Raw genomic sequence first — 18,107 nt, forward strand, 5'->3', positions numbered from 1 at the left:
TAATTTTGTCATATATATATATATAAACACTGCTGCAAACTTACTAAATAACTCAATATATATTTTTATTATCAAATATGCATAAATTTACCTTATTACAGACTCTTTCACAAGCCAAATTGATAGCGCAAAATCTTATAATATATATAACAAGCCATACTGTAAGATTTGATATATTGTATATTGATATTTTGAGTTGATATTTCCATATTATATACAAATAATAGCATATGGCTGTTATATATAACAAATACGACACCATTTTGATAGTCGTTTGCACTCCAAATATCAAATTTAATTCACGAGCAATACGACATAATTCGAAATGGAGATGCCTACCAAGAAAATAAGTTTATTAAATGATATAGACATGGAAATCTATAATTTATAATTTTTAAAGTTTATTTATGATTATTTTAACCAATATTAATATATTATGTTATATGATTAGCATAAACTCGATGTATCTAAACATATACTTGTGCTGATTTACATTGATGTCCATAACGTTTGTTTGTAATTCCATCTATGTTGATGCAAAAATGTTACAGCAGGTTTCTTCCACGTACATCTCAACTGATGATCTTGTTTCACTAACAAACTTCGCATATGTTCATTTACTTTGTCAAATCTGATGCCGATATGCCTGCGTTATAATAGATGTCTTAGAAATTGTAGATTCATAGAACAATTATTGTCTTGTTATTATCTTGATAATAGGTTTTAATCAATACAAATCTAATTTTTTGTTGAAAAATGTCATAAATAATAAAAAATAAAAACATCATTTGAATAATATTTTGTAATCCGCCAAAAATATGTTTCATAGTTTTGTTAAAGCACAAAATGCAATTTTAGTTATAACTACACTTTGCCAATTAATGAAAAAATTACAAAACGCAAATTAAATCTGGAAATGGATTTATATAAAAAAGTATATGTTAATTTCATACTTTTGCATTTTATTTGCTTAGCTTGTTAATAACTTATAAATACTAATTATTAACTTAAAATTATAAATTCAAATACTATACGAACCATAAGAAGATAATAAATAGTAATTCAACGAGTGTAATGGTATGAACATAATGATTCAATATATAAGGTAAAACTAATCCCCAAGATGAAGTTTCTTTTTTCTGATTCCAATATTTTATGTCGAAAAAGTTTATAATAAAACTGTATATAATCCATCCGATTACCACACGTTTCGATAATGTATGCATCTTCTGATATATTTTTGGAGTACCTAATTTTTCTAAAGTATCGTCTATAACAGTAAGCTTTATCATGCACATCTCTAATCTCTAGAAAAATATTAATCGATAATACAAAGAGCTTTTACAAATAAGTTATGTAATTATACTTCTAAGATATAAAATATATAAAAAATAAAATATTTAATGTTATATTAAACTATCATATTATATTAATGGTTGCTATGTAGAATTTCAATAATTTAGACGCGCGCGCGGAAACACACACGCTCACGCCGCACGCATGCGTCACATTATGCATATACATATATGCACGCATTACATCATGTCATATATTTTAAATATATTGTATCTAATAACAAAAACTGTATTAAACCTGTACTATACCTTTTGATAAAAATGATTTATAATCACGCTTGTAATAGTGATAACAACGTTAATTATTAAAGCAACTGCAGTAATAATAGACATAAATAATTTTTTCAATGTAAATATGATTATTGTATAATAAAGGAAATATCCAAGAATAATCCAAATAGTTAAAGAATACAGAGTACTCAAGCATATAATCCTTCGAATTTCTGGTTTTTGTTGTTTTATGGGATAGACTCCTACTATAAAGCACATAACAAAAATTGGACGCAAAACCTCTTGAATAGTAGACGCCATGACAATTACTATTACAAACGGATACTGAATGTCGAAGCTCATTTGCTGGAAGCATCGCAATTGTATCGATTTCTAGATGCTTTTTTTGTTTTGTAATGTTAACAGTTATTCATTACAGCACTTACTTATATTAAAATAATTAATGCACTTTTGTGATGTGCAATAGAGATAATTTATTATTAACTTCTGAATGCTAGAAATCATTGAATTGATGCTGTTTATGCATTTTGTGTATGTTTTCGATGTAAATATGTTTCTAATTTTTTTCAAAAACAGCATTAATTAAATTTAATTTTTTAAATCGTTTAATTAAAAATAACATTTAAGCGTAATAGTTTTAAAATTTGAATAAAATTTGTAATTATAAATGCATTACTAATATTATAAAAAATGCTGTTCTGAATTTATTAAAATTTTGATTTCTTTAATAATATTGCTTGCATATGTCACCTATTATATTATGATTGTATATATTTTTAATTTATTGTAAGCAAAAAAAGATTTGCTATCCCTGAACTCGATCAAATGCCTTTTATCTTAGAAAATCATTATCTATATATATTGTATACGTATATGCTTATGCAATTTTTCAAAGGCGTATAAATGCATCAAATAAATATTTAGAAGAGTATAAAGATGTAAAATTTTTCTGCTATCATGAAAAAGGTTTCGAAACCATTGCATTCTTTTTTATTTAAAAAAAAGTACTTATTATTTAATTATTATAATTATATTATATAAATTTTGAATTATCTTCAGAAATATCAGATTATTGGCAAAAAAATAAATATTCTAATATAATAGAGTCATTGCAATTTCCCTTTATTTAATTAACACGATCAATATGAATTATATTTAATCGGCATAACTACAAGGAATTATTTTGTATGCAATATTTTGATCATAATCAATCACATGCTACTTTTTTTACTATCTTTATAAGCATATTATCAGGCACTTAAATGATGACATATATTTTCATTTGTATCGTAATTATCATAAATGTTAATACAGTCGTGCAAAACTGAAAAGAAAATATCTATTAATTTTTACTAATTATATATAAAAGCATTATTTTATTATAAAAATGCATTATAAAATCATTATTAAAAATTTAAAAAAACTAAAAGTTAGGAAGTATTATAAAGTTTAAAAAACAAATAACAATTTTGATGATATATAATTTTAACTTTCACATCATTTATAACGTAAAAGTAAAATAATTAAATATAGACAGAAACCTTTAGAATAAACACGGTGCCGAAACGGAAAAGACCTATCCCGTTGAATCTTAACGGTTGTTGCACTGTTTGTAAAACAAACTGACAAATCTGTAAATAAATACTCATTAGTTAACTTTAAATAATATATTTTAATCTTTAACATATATTTGTTGCAATATGTTAAAATATTCAATACCTCTTTGCAAACATCAGCATATCGAAGAATATCCGTCAATTGATGAATTACTATGCCAATTTCGTTAGCCTAAAATTTTAAACTAGTTATTTTTAACATTACAGTGTTCAAAAAGTTTATAACAATTTGCAATAAATAGCAGAACATCTTACTGTAAAAGCTATTATATGTCTTGTCTAGAGATTATCGAAAAGAACGGTGCACACACTACTGAATAAAAATAAACCTAACTATAAGTATTTTTAATTTTAATGAAAACTAAACTGTTTTCAACTGCTTTCTCTTAAAAATTGCTACAAACCTACTAAATAACTTATTAAATAATAATAATAAATATATGTATAAATTTTTGTTATCAAGATTGTATAAATTTACCTTAATACTGACATTTTCACAGATTAAATTTATTATGCAAAATCTTATGAAAAATACAAGAATCCATACTGTAATATTAAATATACTGTAATTTAAATTAAACGTTGATGATTTAATTTGATATGTCCATTGTAAGTAGAAAAAATCACACATTATTGTTATATGTAACAAATGTGATAGCATTTCGAAAGTCATTCGCATTCCAAATATCAAATTTAATTCGCGAGCAATGCGACATAATTCTAAATAAAGATGCCTGCCTAGAAAAAATTTTATTAAAAAATATAGGTATTAAAATCTATAATCTATAAATTTTACAATTTATTTATGACAAATTATTTATGCGGTTTTAAGTAATATTCAAATATTGAATTATATGATTAGCATAATATGTACTCGATGTATCTAAATATATACTGTGCCGATTTACATTAACGTCCATAATGTTTGTTTGTAATTCCACATATATTGTTGAAGAAGAGTTACAACAGGTTTTTTCCACGTACATCTCAACTGATGATCTTTTTTTACTAATAGACGTCGTATATGTTCATTCACTTTGTCAAATCTAATGCCGATATGCCTGCGTTGTAATAGATGTCTCAAGAATTGTAAAATAGTAGATCGACTAATTATTATCTTGACAATAGGTTTCTAATACATACAAATTTAATTTTTTGTTTAAAAATGTTACAGATAATCAAGAAATAAAAACGTCATCATTAAGTATGTTGCTAGCTATCAAAAATGTTTTTAAAAAGTTTTTGTTAAAGCAAAAATTACAATTTTGATCACCACTACACTTTGTTAATTTATAAGAATTTATAAGAATAATTTATAAGAATAATTGCGAAAGATAGATTGAATAGTAGATTGAACGGTAAATATTATAAATGTAACGAACCATAACAAAGTAATAAATAATAAATCAATTAATGTGTTCATATTAACGCAATGATTGGATATATATGATAAAGCTATTCTCCAAGGTGAAACTTCTTTCTTATGTATCCACCATGTCAAGTTAAGAATATATATAGTGAGAGCGTATATAATCCATCCGATTATCACTCGTTTCGACAATGTATGCATTTTTTGATAGATTTTTGGAGTGCCTAATTTTTCTAAAGTATCGTCCACAGCAGTAAACTTCATTATGCACATCTGCAATCTCTAACAAAATATCCAGCAATAACACAAAATGTATTATATTTCTACGACATAAAATATGTATATTTATGTAAAAATTAAAATATTTAATGTCATATTGAACTGTTATTTTATATTGAAAATTGTTGTCTAAAATCACAATAATTTACGCATATTACACACACATGCATCACATCACATCATATTTTTTAAATATATTGTACACCTAGTAAATATATTAAAAACGTGATAATACCTTTTGATAATAAAAACTCATAATTACGGACGTAATTATGATAACAATGTTAATTATTAATATAATTATACCAATAACGGATTGATATAAATCTTTCAATGTAAACATTGTTATTGTATAATAAAGGAAGTATCCATAAACAAACCAGATAGTTAAAGAATATAGAATACTCAAGTATATAATTTTTTTAACTTTTGGCTTTAGTTGTTTTATGGGATAAACACCTATACCTATTACGAAGCACGTAACAAAAATTGGACGCAAAACCTCTTGAATGGTAGACGCCATGACTATTACTATTGTAAACGGATACTGAATGTCTGTTGAGTGAAACTCATTTGTTGAAAGCAGCATAATTGTATCGATTTCTAGATACTTTTTTGTTTTATGATGTTAATAATTATTTATATTACAGCACTTATATTAAAATAATCGATGCATTTTGTGATAATTTATTGGCGAAAGAGATAATTTATTATTAAATTCTGAATGCTACAAATTATTAAATTGATGTTAATCTATTTTGTGCATATTTTTGAAGTAAACATTCAATTTTGTTCTTATCAATGTATATATAAAATAAATAATATGTTTAATAATATTTGTTTAATAATAATATTGTACATTGTTGCAATGCTAGTTTAGTGAGCCATTATTTTCATTATTACCTTTTAAGTTGTAAAATATTTTAAATTAATGTATATATTTATCAGTATCGTAATGATCACAAATGTTACAATTGTCGTGCAAAACTGGAAAAAAGGTACCTATTAATATTAACGCTTATAAAAGCAATATATTATTAATACGTATTATTAACAAATAAAAAATTTTAATAAGAAATATAGCATAATATAAAATAAAAAAAGATAGTAATAATTATAATAATACATAATCTTAAATTTCGTATAGTTCTATAATTCATAGTACAAAATATGATATAAAATTAAAATAGATAAATACAAAAATTGGATTTTTATAATTCATGCTACGTATGATACAATATAGAAGTAAAATAGTATAAATGTAATGTAAATATTATTAATAATATATTTTTTTTTCATACATATTTGAAATTTCTAAAATAATCGATTGTGTTTCTATAATAATATAAATATGTATTTAAATGATAATGATTAAGAAGTTCATTGTTTAGACTAAAAAAATTTTTAATTTTATAAATAACTTAAATTGAATATAAATTCGTTGAGATGTTACATTGATATAAGCGTAAAATAGTTTTTTTATATACATATAACGCATACATATATACATATACATGCATATTACATAATATAATAATACGTAACTGTACCTCTTCACAATAGAAATTTATAATCACGGACGTGAATGTCATAAAGATGTTAATACACTGGACAACTTTAGTAATGATGGTCAAAAATAGTACTCTTGGTGTAAAGAAAGTTATTGTATAGTAAAAAAGATAACCATAACTAAACTAGATTATCAATGAATATAAAACACTTAAACGCACAATTCTTCCAATCTTTGACTTTGATTGCTGTATGAGATAAACACCTAAACCGATAATGAAATGCATGATTAAAAAAGAACGCAAGCCATGTTGAATAGCAGTTGCCATGACTATTACTATTGCAAACTAACAGAGTCTGTTTAAACTCATTTGTCAAAAGGTCCGCTGTTACATCAATTTGTAAATTTTTTTTTTCATAATAATTAGATATGTTCATTATGTCACTTATCTATATTGATATTGAAAGAGAAAATAATCCTTCATTTGTGAAAGTGAACTAGTTTTATCGGTACGATCACAGATCGATAGCGTGCTTATTTAGTATGCGAAGCTGTTCCTCTTCTTCTTCTCCTGCGATTCGTCGGTTGCGAGAAATAGTACAAAAAACTCTTATCTATCGTAATTTATTTGCTATCAGTGAAATTTGTATTATGTGCAATAAATGTGTTCAACTGTTAAACTTATTTTCTTATCGAAAAATCAAATAAAAATACTCAACAATAATTACATTGACTATCTTATAAGTTTTGTTTTACTGACCATCACTGTAAAATTTGTGTTTCAAGACAATCATTTAATTAATTAATCATATAATCTATTATGTGAGTTAAAAAACTAATCCTCAAAATGCTATTTCTTTTTTATAAAGCTACTATTATGTGTCGTTAAAATTTATAATGAAACTGTATATAATCCATCCGATTATCATTCGTTTCGACAATATATGTATATATGTATCTTCTGCGATGCATCTTCAAACTGCCTACTTTTTCAATACGCGATTAAAAAATCAGATAATCAAGTATCAGCTAATGAATAATCTTTAACATTTGTAAAACACGTGATATCACAGACGATTGTCTTCAGTACTGCGCTCATGAAACCAGATTTTCAAGAAAACTTGTTTCCCGGAACTTAAGCTTGATCAAGGATACTCATTATTATCATACAGGTCACGGAAAACAAAAGTGACGTAATAAATACTTACAATTTTTAATTAATACTTACGACTTGTTTATTTATGATCAATTTCCTTTACTAATGTACAATACCTGTTTAACACTATTCGTTTTTATTTAGAGTATTTAATTTCTAAAAATAATTCATATCGACGGTTCTCTAAAATCTCTCGTCTGTTGTCTCAGCATTTTCCTTAACAGGAACGATTACATAAAGAGTGTATCACTTTTATCGTTTCACATATTATGTTAAATTTTGCTGTCTATATAATATAATTATTAGTAATAATAATTATTAGTAATAATAATTATTAGTAATAATTATTAGTGTTATTATTAGCCAACTTGCCATTACCTTTTTCTTACTTACTGGCTAAGTCGCGTTTTATAGAGGATTCTGTTCGTTATAAGAAAGCATAAATCAAGATGATCGCCGCATATGTTTATACACTATTAATGTGCGTTTTATTCTTTCCTTTCTTTTTTTATTATTGTGTATTTCCGCACACTTTATTCTAACAATCTACTTGAAATTTATTACTTGACATTATTTACCATTGTATCCTTTAAAATACGAGGAAACGGAATTCCAAGATACGGACGGCGATTGCAAACTAATTTACATAACATTTGATTGTCTGCTTTTCTACTGACAGGCATTGTAATACATAAGGTGTGATAAAAATGCAAATAAATTTGTGTGTCCAGTACAATAAATCCATTCTGAATTTTTGTTCTTGAAAATATGATCGCTTTTTATTGAAAATATCCACACACCGAAATATCTAAATTTACATGATCCGTATTTTGATAAAACATATTATCTTTAAAAGTTTATCGCCAATATTTTTGCAGACCACTCTGTACACATAGTTCTGCAGCAAGTGGATAGACCGTCTTTCTAATGCCGACAGTCACTTGTAATTCAGTTATCTTCCATTCGTGTGGATACACACTTCGCGCGCTCTTCTACCAATCGAGGAAAGAAGTCGTTAAACCAAATATAGTGTCGGCTTTTATTTAATAAGGTTTATTAATAACATTTTTAGAAGAGAGAAATCTGTTTTATCGCGGTATCTTTTTAGCAAACAGTTTTTGGCACCTATTTGCCATTTATTATTCAGATATGCTCTTACGTACTTGCTAAAGTGACTTTATCCTTCGCTTTTCAGATGAAACAGTTACCGGCAAAATCACTGCAGATTGAAGTTATCACGTGAATTCTATTTTTACAGTTAACGATATTACAACAATTATTGGACATTTGATAATAAAAAAAGATCAAGTAATTTTACTAAATTCGACGCGTCAGAAGTTCGACAATGTGTGTTCGACGTTTTATATTTTGGTCCTGCGTGCTTCTGCTTGTTGTTCCATCTTTGGGAAAAGAATCGTGGCAAAATTTTGTGAATGGCGATAAACAGAATGACAATTCAACAGTGCAATACGAACCTCGTGCAAATGACATAAGAAACCAAAATGATGAGACAATACAGTACGAGTTCTTTACTTGGTGTAATCAAGAGAATAATAATTCAGTGCAATATAAACTTAATTCACATTCTATAAAAAATTATCAAACAAATAATAATATACTGATGGAACCTGATAATATCTGTATTCAATTCTGCTGTCGCTTGATTCAGGACAATTGTATTTTTGGGAAGAATAATTTTTCCTTTCAGGACGTCAACGGGTCTAGATCGTTGAATAAAGTGTTTCAACAGATAATCGATTCATGCAAAGAAAGTGAATTCCCGTTTGACAATTACACAAATAACCAGAATACAATGCTCTTTGATGATGACTACCAATCACGTCAAGATAAATTTATTTTGTTGATGACTAAGTGCTTGGATGTCAAGATAACATGTCAAGATAACAAAACTATTGGCAACATCAAAATGGTGTTAACCAAATTGCCATATAAAATATTTATAAGAGTAGCTCTCTTAACATCTTGGCTGTGTTTGCTGATAATATTCATCGTGTATTCCATATGTCCGGAACTTCGAAACATGCACGGATACGCATTGCGTTCATACGTCAGCTCGTTGTTTCTCGCATACACGAGCATTTATTTCTCTCCTTCTTTCCATCCTACGATGAATGAAGCGGAGCATTTTGCCTGTGTTACACTAAGTACAGCTTGCGCAACAATATAGTAATGCAGCGTATATATTTCTTACATCAGCTAAATAAATACACGCGTCAATTTTTCTATATAATTGATTACATTATTTTAATTGATGATACATAATTTGAATGATAATTTGACAATCAGAAAATTATTACATTTTTAAAAGTACAGTAATAAATAGTAGATATATATATAATATTTAAATCTTAGATCTACATACATGTGTAACGAATCAACATTTGTGTAGTAAAATATTTGTTCCGAAATTGAAAAAATTGTATATATCTCATTAATCACTTAATAATATTAACGTATTATTAAATATATACACTTGTGTTGAATTGCAAAAAGATAGCAAAACTTGTTTTTCTATGGATCAATATGATAATTATAAGTTTCATCAGTATTATAATGCGCGCTAAAACTACTTCTTTGACTGTTGCAGCCTTTATATACAATGTCTTTATGGTAGCAAGTTTCTTGTGGCAAAATGTGATATGCTTCGATATTTTATGGACATTTAGGTAAGCGATTAAATATCTCATACAATTTCTTTTTTTAATTTTATTTAATTCGGAAGTTCACATTGGGATTATTGCAAGCAACTAATTTCTTTAATGCACTTTACTCTTGAACGGCACATTTTGTTCTTGGTATTTTTAAAAAGTTGGAACAAAAAAAATATTTTTGGAAGTAAAATGTAGTAAAAAAAAATAACAAAAACTTTTAGTATTATGAATCTTTTGCTTTGACTTACATATACACTATTTTTACAATAACTTTGATAGCTTAATCTTAAGCTATCTAGCTTAACTTTTTAATAGTTGAAGTAAAAAAATTACTTTTTAAAGCAAAAAATTAGCAAATTATTTTTATATATAATTTATTATATTCTGATAATTTGTCTTAGATAGCATAATATACTTGAAAAGTAAAGCTTCTGCTCTCTAGCTGTACATGCCAAACTAAAAGTAACACAAGTGCAACTCACAATAAAAAAATTTTTACTTAAGTCAATAATTGTTTTAATTAAAATTTACAATGCTATTACTCTCTCGCTCTTTTCAACTCCACTGGTTATGTATTTATAAGTAACATTTTACAGGAGATTTCATTCGATACAAGGCAACATAAAACGACGAAAGATGAAAATGCTCGTGATATGTTCGATTTATGCGTGGGGTACCACTGGTATTTACGCTATCATCTTGACCACTATCAATTTTGCTTCCAATATACCTAAGAACTTAATTCAACCAAAAATCTGCGTCAAGCAACAGGGAATCGGTAATAAATGACATTTGTATATGAAATTCGTAATTTGATTATAGGAAAGCAGCAAAATTTTTACATTTTTTTATAAAATAAATTTGAGAGGAATCGCAGAATAAAAAATTTAATGACATAACATGGTATTCATTTACAAAACATATAATGTAAGAACTTTATTTTCTGTTTCAGCGGAGGAAGCAAAGTTTGCATACTTTTACATTCCCGTAGGAATTATTATTATCTGCAACATCTGCTTCTTCATTTTTACAACATTAAAAATCATGTATACCAAGAAAGACACTGACCGTTATCTAAAAAGCTTGGAGAGCAAATGTCACGATAACAATAAGCAAAGGTCTTAAACTTAACAGATACCATTTTATCTATAATAATTCTTAATAATAAAAACATTTATAACTACAAAAGATTTAAAAATTAATATATTTGTTTATAGGTTTATCATGTATTTGAAATTATTTATTCTAATGGATACAACTACAAGCATAAAATGGACAATGGAAACAGTGGCACGGAATTTTGTCGATCAACTACCAGTCTTTATCTGGTTTTTAGTGGTCATGACATGTGCCCTACAAGGTTTCATCATTTTCGTTGTATTTGTATGCAGGAAGAGGATTATGCAGCTGTTGTTAAAACAATTCGGTTACGAGAACAGCGGTCTGTGTTGCAAAAATTCAAAGAGTAACAATTGCAATAGTACGTCTTTACAAACTTCTTCTACCACGAAAAACCAAGTTCGTGCGAGAAATCAGTTGCAACATGTAAACCAATTATTATGTGAAAAGTTTATCCAAAAAGATCAATAGGTCTCTACAGTTTAATATTGCAATACAAGAAAAAAATGTGTTTTTTATTATGGTGCCATAAAAATGCATGTTTTTCCGAGAAAGTTGCCAAATAAAACGCATTATTTGTCGCAAAAGTGTTTTAATAAAATCAAATGCCAAATAGTAAAAATATAAAATACATAATATTTACATAATACAATATATTATAATGCAATAAATATTACAATATATACAATATATAATATATTATTATAAATATATTATTATAAATACAATAAATATACAATACAATAAATAAACAATAAAATATATATTATACAATATTTTGACAAATTTAGTGCATGTAAGCTAAATGTCCCAGAAGCTGAACAATTAAGAGTTAATCATTATTAAATATATAACTTTTTTTCTATCAAGATAATATTTTTCTCATCTTTCTGATTATATAATAAATAAAAAATGAGTAAAGATTGAAGTTTATCTAACAAAAATAAAACTAAATTTATAATTAATGAACGACAATTATTAAAATTAAATATTTGCAAAAAAATATAGAATATTTATATGTACCAACTTCTGGCTGTTATATTTATAACTATTTAAAAATTGTCTTTTTTATATAGTTGGAGATCTAACCACTAAGACATTTATCTTATTACATTTTCTCTTAACAATTAAAATTTGAAAAAAAACTTTTAAGCCAATGTTTCTTATATACAAGAAATTTCTTTTCCTCAAAAGAGAATCTTGTTTGCCCACCCGAAGTTTTGTCATTATCTTTGTCATCAATAAACTGCAAACTAACTATTGAGGTAGAAGTTTCAAAGTTTATCGATAGCAAAGAATTAAAAAAATATAGAAGTGGTAAAAAGTTTAAAAATTTTGATATGTAAGAAACTTCTTCCGCTCTCGCGGAAAAGAATCTTGCTGTTTACCTACCCAAAGTTTTATTTTTGTCATCAATAAACTGCAATAAACTAACTGCCAAGGCAGAAGTTTCAAAGTTTATCGACAGCAAAAAATAAAAAAAAAATAAGAAGTAATAAAAAATTTTTTAATCCTACCTACCCGACGACTCTAAATAGAAAATCCTACCTAATAAAAATTCTACCTAACAGAAAAACCTACCTAATAAAAAATTGTATGCCTAAAAGTTCGTAAAAAATCGTAAACCGATAAGATTTAAGGAGATTGAATATTTCGCGAAACCATTTGGAAGTTTTTTACGCAACCGTTTGGGAATTTTTCGCGAGATGCTTAGCGCAAAGCTCAGCTCAGTTACCGCTATTTGCATTTGAAATTCGAGAGGGAGTTTTTTGCAAGACGCTAGCGCAGAGCTCAGCTCAGTTTCCGCTAGTTGCGTCCGAAATTGATGTTGATATCTAACCATTATTCAATGATCGATCGTATCAACGTTGTTTCGAGATCCGTGCTTGACCGGACCACGAATTTCGAATGACCGTGCTGAACCATGGAATCAATTACGCCATGGGGCCACGGATGCATAGATAAGCTAGGAAAGATTACGAGGAAATTGGCGTATAGCAAAAAATCATATACCTATATTTAGTAATGGTTAACTGTAAATGCATTATTTATCAAATAAATTATTTCAAATATAATGTTAATTTTTAAATTATGTTTTTTGTAAAACATGCTTTTTATTTTTAATTTAATTAACATATTTGCAATACACACATATGTATTTTGAATTTCTCTGAAATACTTGCTTTTCTACGCCAATTTTAACAAAATTTAACCCTGGATATAAAAATGCAAATCACTTACCGTGTTGAAGGAAAAGAAAGAAGGGAACAAATTTGTTGTCATTTATTTTCTCATATAAAAATATATATAGCAAAATATATAAATAAAAAAAATTAAAATAAAATTTTATTTAAGATTATTATTATATTATTTTTCTCTTTTTTTGTTATTTCCTCATACATAAAAAAATATGAAAAAAATTTAAATAAACACACGAATAAAATTCAATATTATAAAAATAATTATATAAAAAAATTATATAAAAAAAATTAAATAGTATATAAAAATTAAATATGATTCAAGTTAATCTAAATATATTGAGATATTCGAAGAGTTCGTAGCAATTTTTATTACAAAATTAAAAGCAATTTTTATATGTTTAGGTCCATTTTTATTCAACAATGTATGTATCGTTGTTTTCGGCAACTTTGAGTCATCTCTAACCACAAAGCATACATTAGTGAATAAAAATCGACATATAAACATATAACGATTGTTTTTAATTTTGTCCTAAAAAAGATCTACAAACTTTACGACTTACTAACCCAATATATTCGGGTCTGATCTACAAATAAATAAATAAGAAAAAGTGGGTACATACATGTAATATGAATACCATAAAAAATTATAAATAAAAACTTAAAGAAAATCTTGTGTAAAATTAGTACTTTATTGTACATTATTATAAAAGAATTTAAATATGCAATAAACTAGAAAATTTCATGAATTAAAGATAAATGGTTAATCTATTATACAAATAAATAAAAATATATGTATCATATTAAAATTAATATTTTTTCATGATCTTCATATTAAAATTTGGCGTACGTATAGCCTTCTTGGCGTGCAATGTACGCTTTAATTTATAATTTTGTATGTGCATCATAACGTGCACATATTCCAGGGTTAAATTACGAGCAACTAATATAAGTCCTAGCCTCTCTATTTAAAAATAATGGATCGAAGAAATAGTTTTATTTCTTATAATTTTATGTAAAATATTCTTATATATGATTATATTTTTAATATTCTGCTATCGTTCTACTTATTATAGATCTATTTATAATAAGCCTCTGAATTTTAACACATTAACAATATTAATTCAAAAGACTATTAGGCCGATACAAGTCCGTGTTCAAATTTATATGTTGAATAATATGAATAATAATATGAAAAATTATACTGCAAAGTCTGCAAAATGTCTTAAAAGTATATTTATTGTACCATTGTTCGATCCACTATTTTAATAAGACAAATTGGACTGACTCACCGGTCGATGCGCAGCAGCGGAGTTGTTGTTCTGTTGATCTGCAAAGTTGATCTGTAACACAGAAAAGTAAATCGATTAAAGCTGCATTCAAAATGATTAATATTTGTAAAATAATAATTGCGCACATTCAACTTTTTAACTTATTTATCTAAGCAAATATCTAATAAAATATTTATTGAAAGAAGATTAATTATATCAAAAATTTCTAATAATTAAATATGAATATTAAATATTACAAATATTTCATTAAATATTTCTAATATTTTGTGCGCATTTTGCAAATAATAAATAACAAATAATTACTTACTTTAAAGTTGCTCCACCGGCGCCCGATGCTCCTCCTGAGCCTCCTCCTCCTCTCAGTGGTCCTTCGAAGCACTCACATTGAATCACACGCGTTCGCGGCGCATGCATTGCTCGCATGCGTACCTGAATACGAAAATCGCGCGATACTTAAAACGGCACTCCCGACGTCACAGGCGAATCGAACCGAATTGTGTATGTAAAGCTGTGACGTTACGCGCGAATTCCGTCCGCGTTTCAGACGACCACATTTACCAATTGGGGCACGATTCTCTCAAAACAGAGGGCAAAGATAAGCTCGAAGAAGATGAAGTGCAATTAGTCATGCAATCAACTGACTAGATACAAGGCATTTGACCAGCAATCGGTGCCATTGACTAACTCCGGTAGTCTCATGGGCTAGCTTTCGTTAGGTCTGACCGTGAAGTCTGACACCAAAGATGCCTTTTTGTAGTCGAGATTTCATGATTGAAACCGATCTTTCCCTCCCCCGAGCCAAGCCCACAGTAAAAAAAAATCATGTCCCAATATTTGTCATACAGCAAAAATGCGTTCATCTATAGATTCGCTATAACTCCCGGCATTAACGGCACTCCCGACACGCATTTTGTTATACTATACGACGGAACGAATATATTTTGTAGCACCGATTACGCGTACAAAGTTGATCTGTAAAATAAAAAAATAAATGCAGATTAGTGTTTGAAATAATTAATATTTATAAAATAATTACTGCGCACATTGAATTTTATATTCGTTTATTTATGCACACGTCTAAAGAATTAAAATTTTCAAAAATATATTTTTTGAATACAAAAAAAGTTTAATTAGTTGAAATAATAATGTGTAAAAAATTTCTAAGAATGGTGAATATTAATTTACTATTATAAATATTTTACTAAATATTTAAAGTATTTTAAATATTTTATATGCGCTACATTATATAATATTTTATATGCAATATTTTGCGAATAACAAATAAATGAATAATTACCTAAGCGTTGCTCCGCCGGCGCCTGATGCTCCTCCTGAGCCTCCTCCTCCTCTCAGTGGTCTTCAAAGTATTCACACACGTTCGCGAATACGAAAATCGCACGGCACTTTAAACAGCACTCCCGACACGTGTTTTATACTACTGCAAAATTACGGCGGAACGATATTACAATAGTCACACGATATTTTAGCCGACATTCCCGACGCATATTTTGTCATATTAAGACAAAAGTTAAACTCGAATATCGCTCATCGCACGGAATACGCGTTCGACACGATGCCGCGTACGCAACAGGTAACGATAGAAGAAGGAGGAGGGGGGGTAAAAAAACTGTGAGAAGTGATAAGGATTGGAGATAGGGGGGGATAACGCGCCGATACGTCTGCCTCGCTTAAGGACCGCCGCGCGAATATTCCAGGAGCAAGGATTCATTTAAAGTCGTGTTGAAGAATCGAAGGTCGAAGTGTGATTTAGGAGTAGGGGAAAAGAATGTGTGCCGATAGCGCGTGCGAGAAAGAAAGTGGGAGTGAGGGAGAGAGGACATAGAGCACGTAGGCTACAGAGTGTATGTAAACAACCCCACCAAACCTGCCCACGCCGTGAGTCGGCACGAAATTCCTAATATGATATTTTGCACATTACAAAATATTCTTTTTGCGTTCAAACTTTTAATTTCGATGAATAATTTACTATTTTTATAAATGTTACAAAATACAAAATGTCGCTTTGCGTAAACACTGTTGCCCGCGCAATGAATTTCGATGAAATAAATCTTTCGAAATACGCGATTTAATCGATGTACATTCCCGACGCGTCTCGACTACATTAGAACAAAGATAATACTCGGATATCACGCGGATACGTTCGGCATTCTGCAGAAAACAACGAAGGATATTTATAAGAAATAATTTTATCGAGGTAGAGTGATTTCGGAGGTTAATTATAATGAGAGAGATAAAGGTGTAGTATGGAACTTGTTAGAATGGTTGAAATGATAGAAATAACGTACCGATATGCTCCGATAAATGATCCGCCCTATACGAGTATCGCCTTGCGAAAGATAACAGAATAATACCAAAAACAAGATCGCGCAAATTTAGGTTTGAAAGAATACGTGAAATAAAAGTGCTGAAATGTACGCTGAATGTAGCGTGTGAATGAAAGAGAGAGAGAGAGAGAGAGAGAGAGAGAGAGAGAGAGAGAGAGAGAAAGAATACAAGTTTCGAGACTAAGCCGTATGATGGGGTTGTGTTGTCGTCGCGCATCACGTAGGCCTTATGCCCTAACTAGACCGGAGGATGATCCTACTTGTGGCTTATCTGAGTGCATTTGACAGGTTAAAATTATATTAAAGTTGACTTCCAATCGTATTAACCATATCAAATAATTTTTTTATCCAATTAAATCGATTCGGTCGGTCTGTCAAACTATACACTCGAATGAGCCACAAGTAGGATCATTCTCCGGTCTAGTTAGGGCATTATATCCTCTCTTTCTCTTTCTCACTCTTTCTCTCTTGCACTGTGTGTCGGCGCGTACATTCTACGAATTCTTCCAAATCAAAATCTGTGCGGGACCTTATTTTTGCTATTATCCTGTTGTCTTTTTCGCAAGTGATAGTTGTACGGAGTAAATCGTACATCAGGGTGTATCGGTGTGTTATTTTTATTATCTTAATCATCCAAACAACTTCCATACTACACTCTTTTTACTACTTTACAATTAACCTCAAAATCACCCCGGTGAGATAATTACTTTTTATAAATATCATTCTATCATTTTCTATAGAAAGTCCGTGCATATCCGTGCGATAATCTATTCGAGTATTATTTGTCTTCTTATATAATAAAGTACGCATTGCGAAAGTGTCGTATAAAATGTCGCGCAATAATAATTAATCAGATTTTCGCGAGTGAACCACGAGTGAATCACGAGTGAATTGTGTTCTCTTATACTGAGAGGATGAGCAGGCTCAGGAGGTGTATCGGGCATCGGTGGAGCAACTTTGAGGTA

The 18,107-nt window shown here is 28.3% G+C and overlaps 1 protein-coding gene and 1 long non-coding RNA gene across 9 annotated transcripts; one reads left to right on the forward strand and one right to left on the reverse strand.

The window, feature by feature from the left end:
- Positions 1 to 2,689: 2,689 nt before the first annotated feature.
- LOC136997028 (uncharacterized) lies at positions 2,690 to 5,523 on the reverse strand. Of its 2 annotated transcripts, XR_010887840.1 has the most exons (5): positions 5,086 to 5,523; positions 3,681 to 4,853; positions 3,306 to 3,374; positions 3,128 to 3,217; positions 2,690 to 2,910 (listed from the first exon to the last, which is right to left on the reverse strand). It is a non-coding gene; the product is annotated as an uncharacterized lncRNA (long non-coding RNA). The 2 variants fall into 2 exon arrangements; XR_010887839.1 differs by lacking the exons at positions 3,681 to 4,853; positions 5,086 to 5,523 and having other exon boundaries at positions 3,306 to 3,656.
- Positions 5,524 to 8,473: 2,950 nt separating this feature from the next.
- Positions 8,474 to 11,894, forward strand: LOC105674671 (G-protein coupled receptor Mth2-like). Of its 7 annotated transcripts, none has more exons than XM_012371175.2 (6): positions 8,474 to 8,567; positions 8,712 to 9,681; positions 10,125 to 10,203; positions 10,785 to 10,966; positions 11,141 to 11,306; positions 11,406 to 11,894. In XM_012371175.2, the coding sequence occupies exons 2-6, from the start codon at positions 8,862 to 8,864 to the stop codon at positions 11,776 to 11,778; spliced, it is 1,620 nt and encodes a 539-aa protein (XP_012226598.1). In that variant the 5' UTR covers positions 8,474 to 8,567; positions 8,712 to 8,861; the 3' UTR covers positions 11,779 to 11,894. The 7 variants fall into 7 exon arrangements, with proteins under 7 accessions (XP_012226598.1, XP_012226597.1, XP_067203246.1 ...); XM_012371174.2 differs by having other exon boundaries at positions 8,478 to 8,612; XM_067347146.1 differs by having other exon boundaries at positions 8,553 to 8,567; positions 8,775 to 9,681.
- Positions 11,895 to 18,107: the final 6,213 nt, after the last annotated feature.

Source organism: Linepithema humile, chromosome 1 (assembly GCF_040581485.1).
Source record: "Linepithema humile isolate Giens D197 chromosome 1, Lhum_UNIL_v1.0, whole genome shotgun sequence".
NCBI classification, from domain to species: Eukaryota; Metazoa; Arthropoda; class Insecta; order Hymenoptera; family Formicidae; genus Linepithema; species Linepithema humile.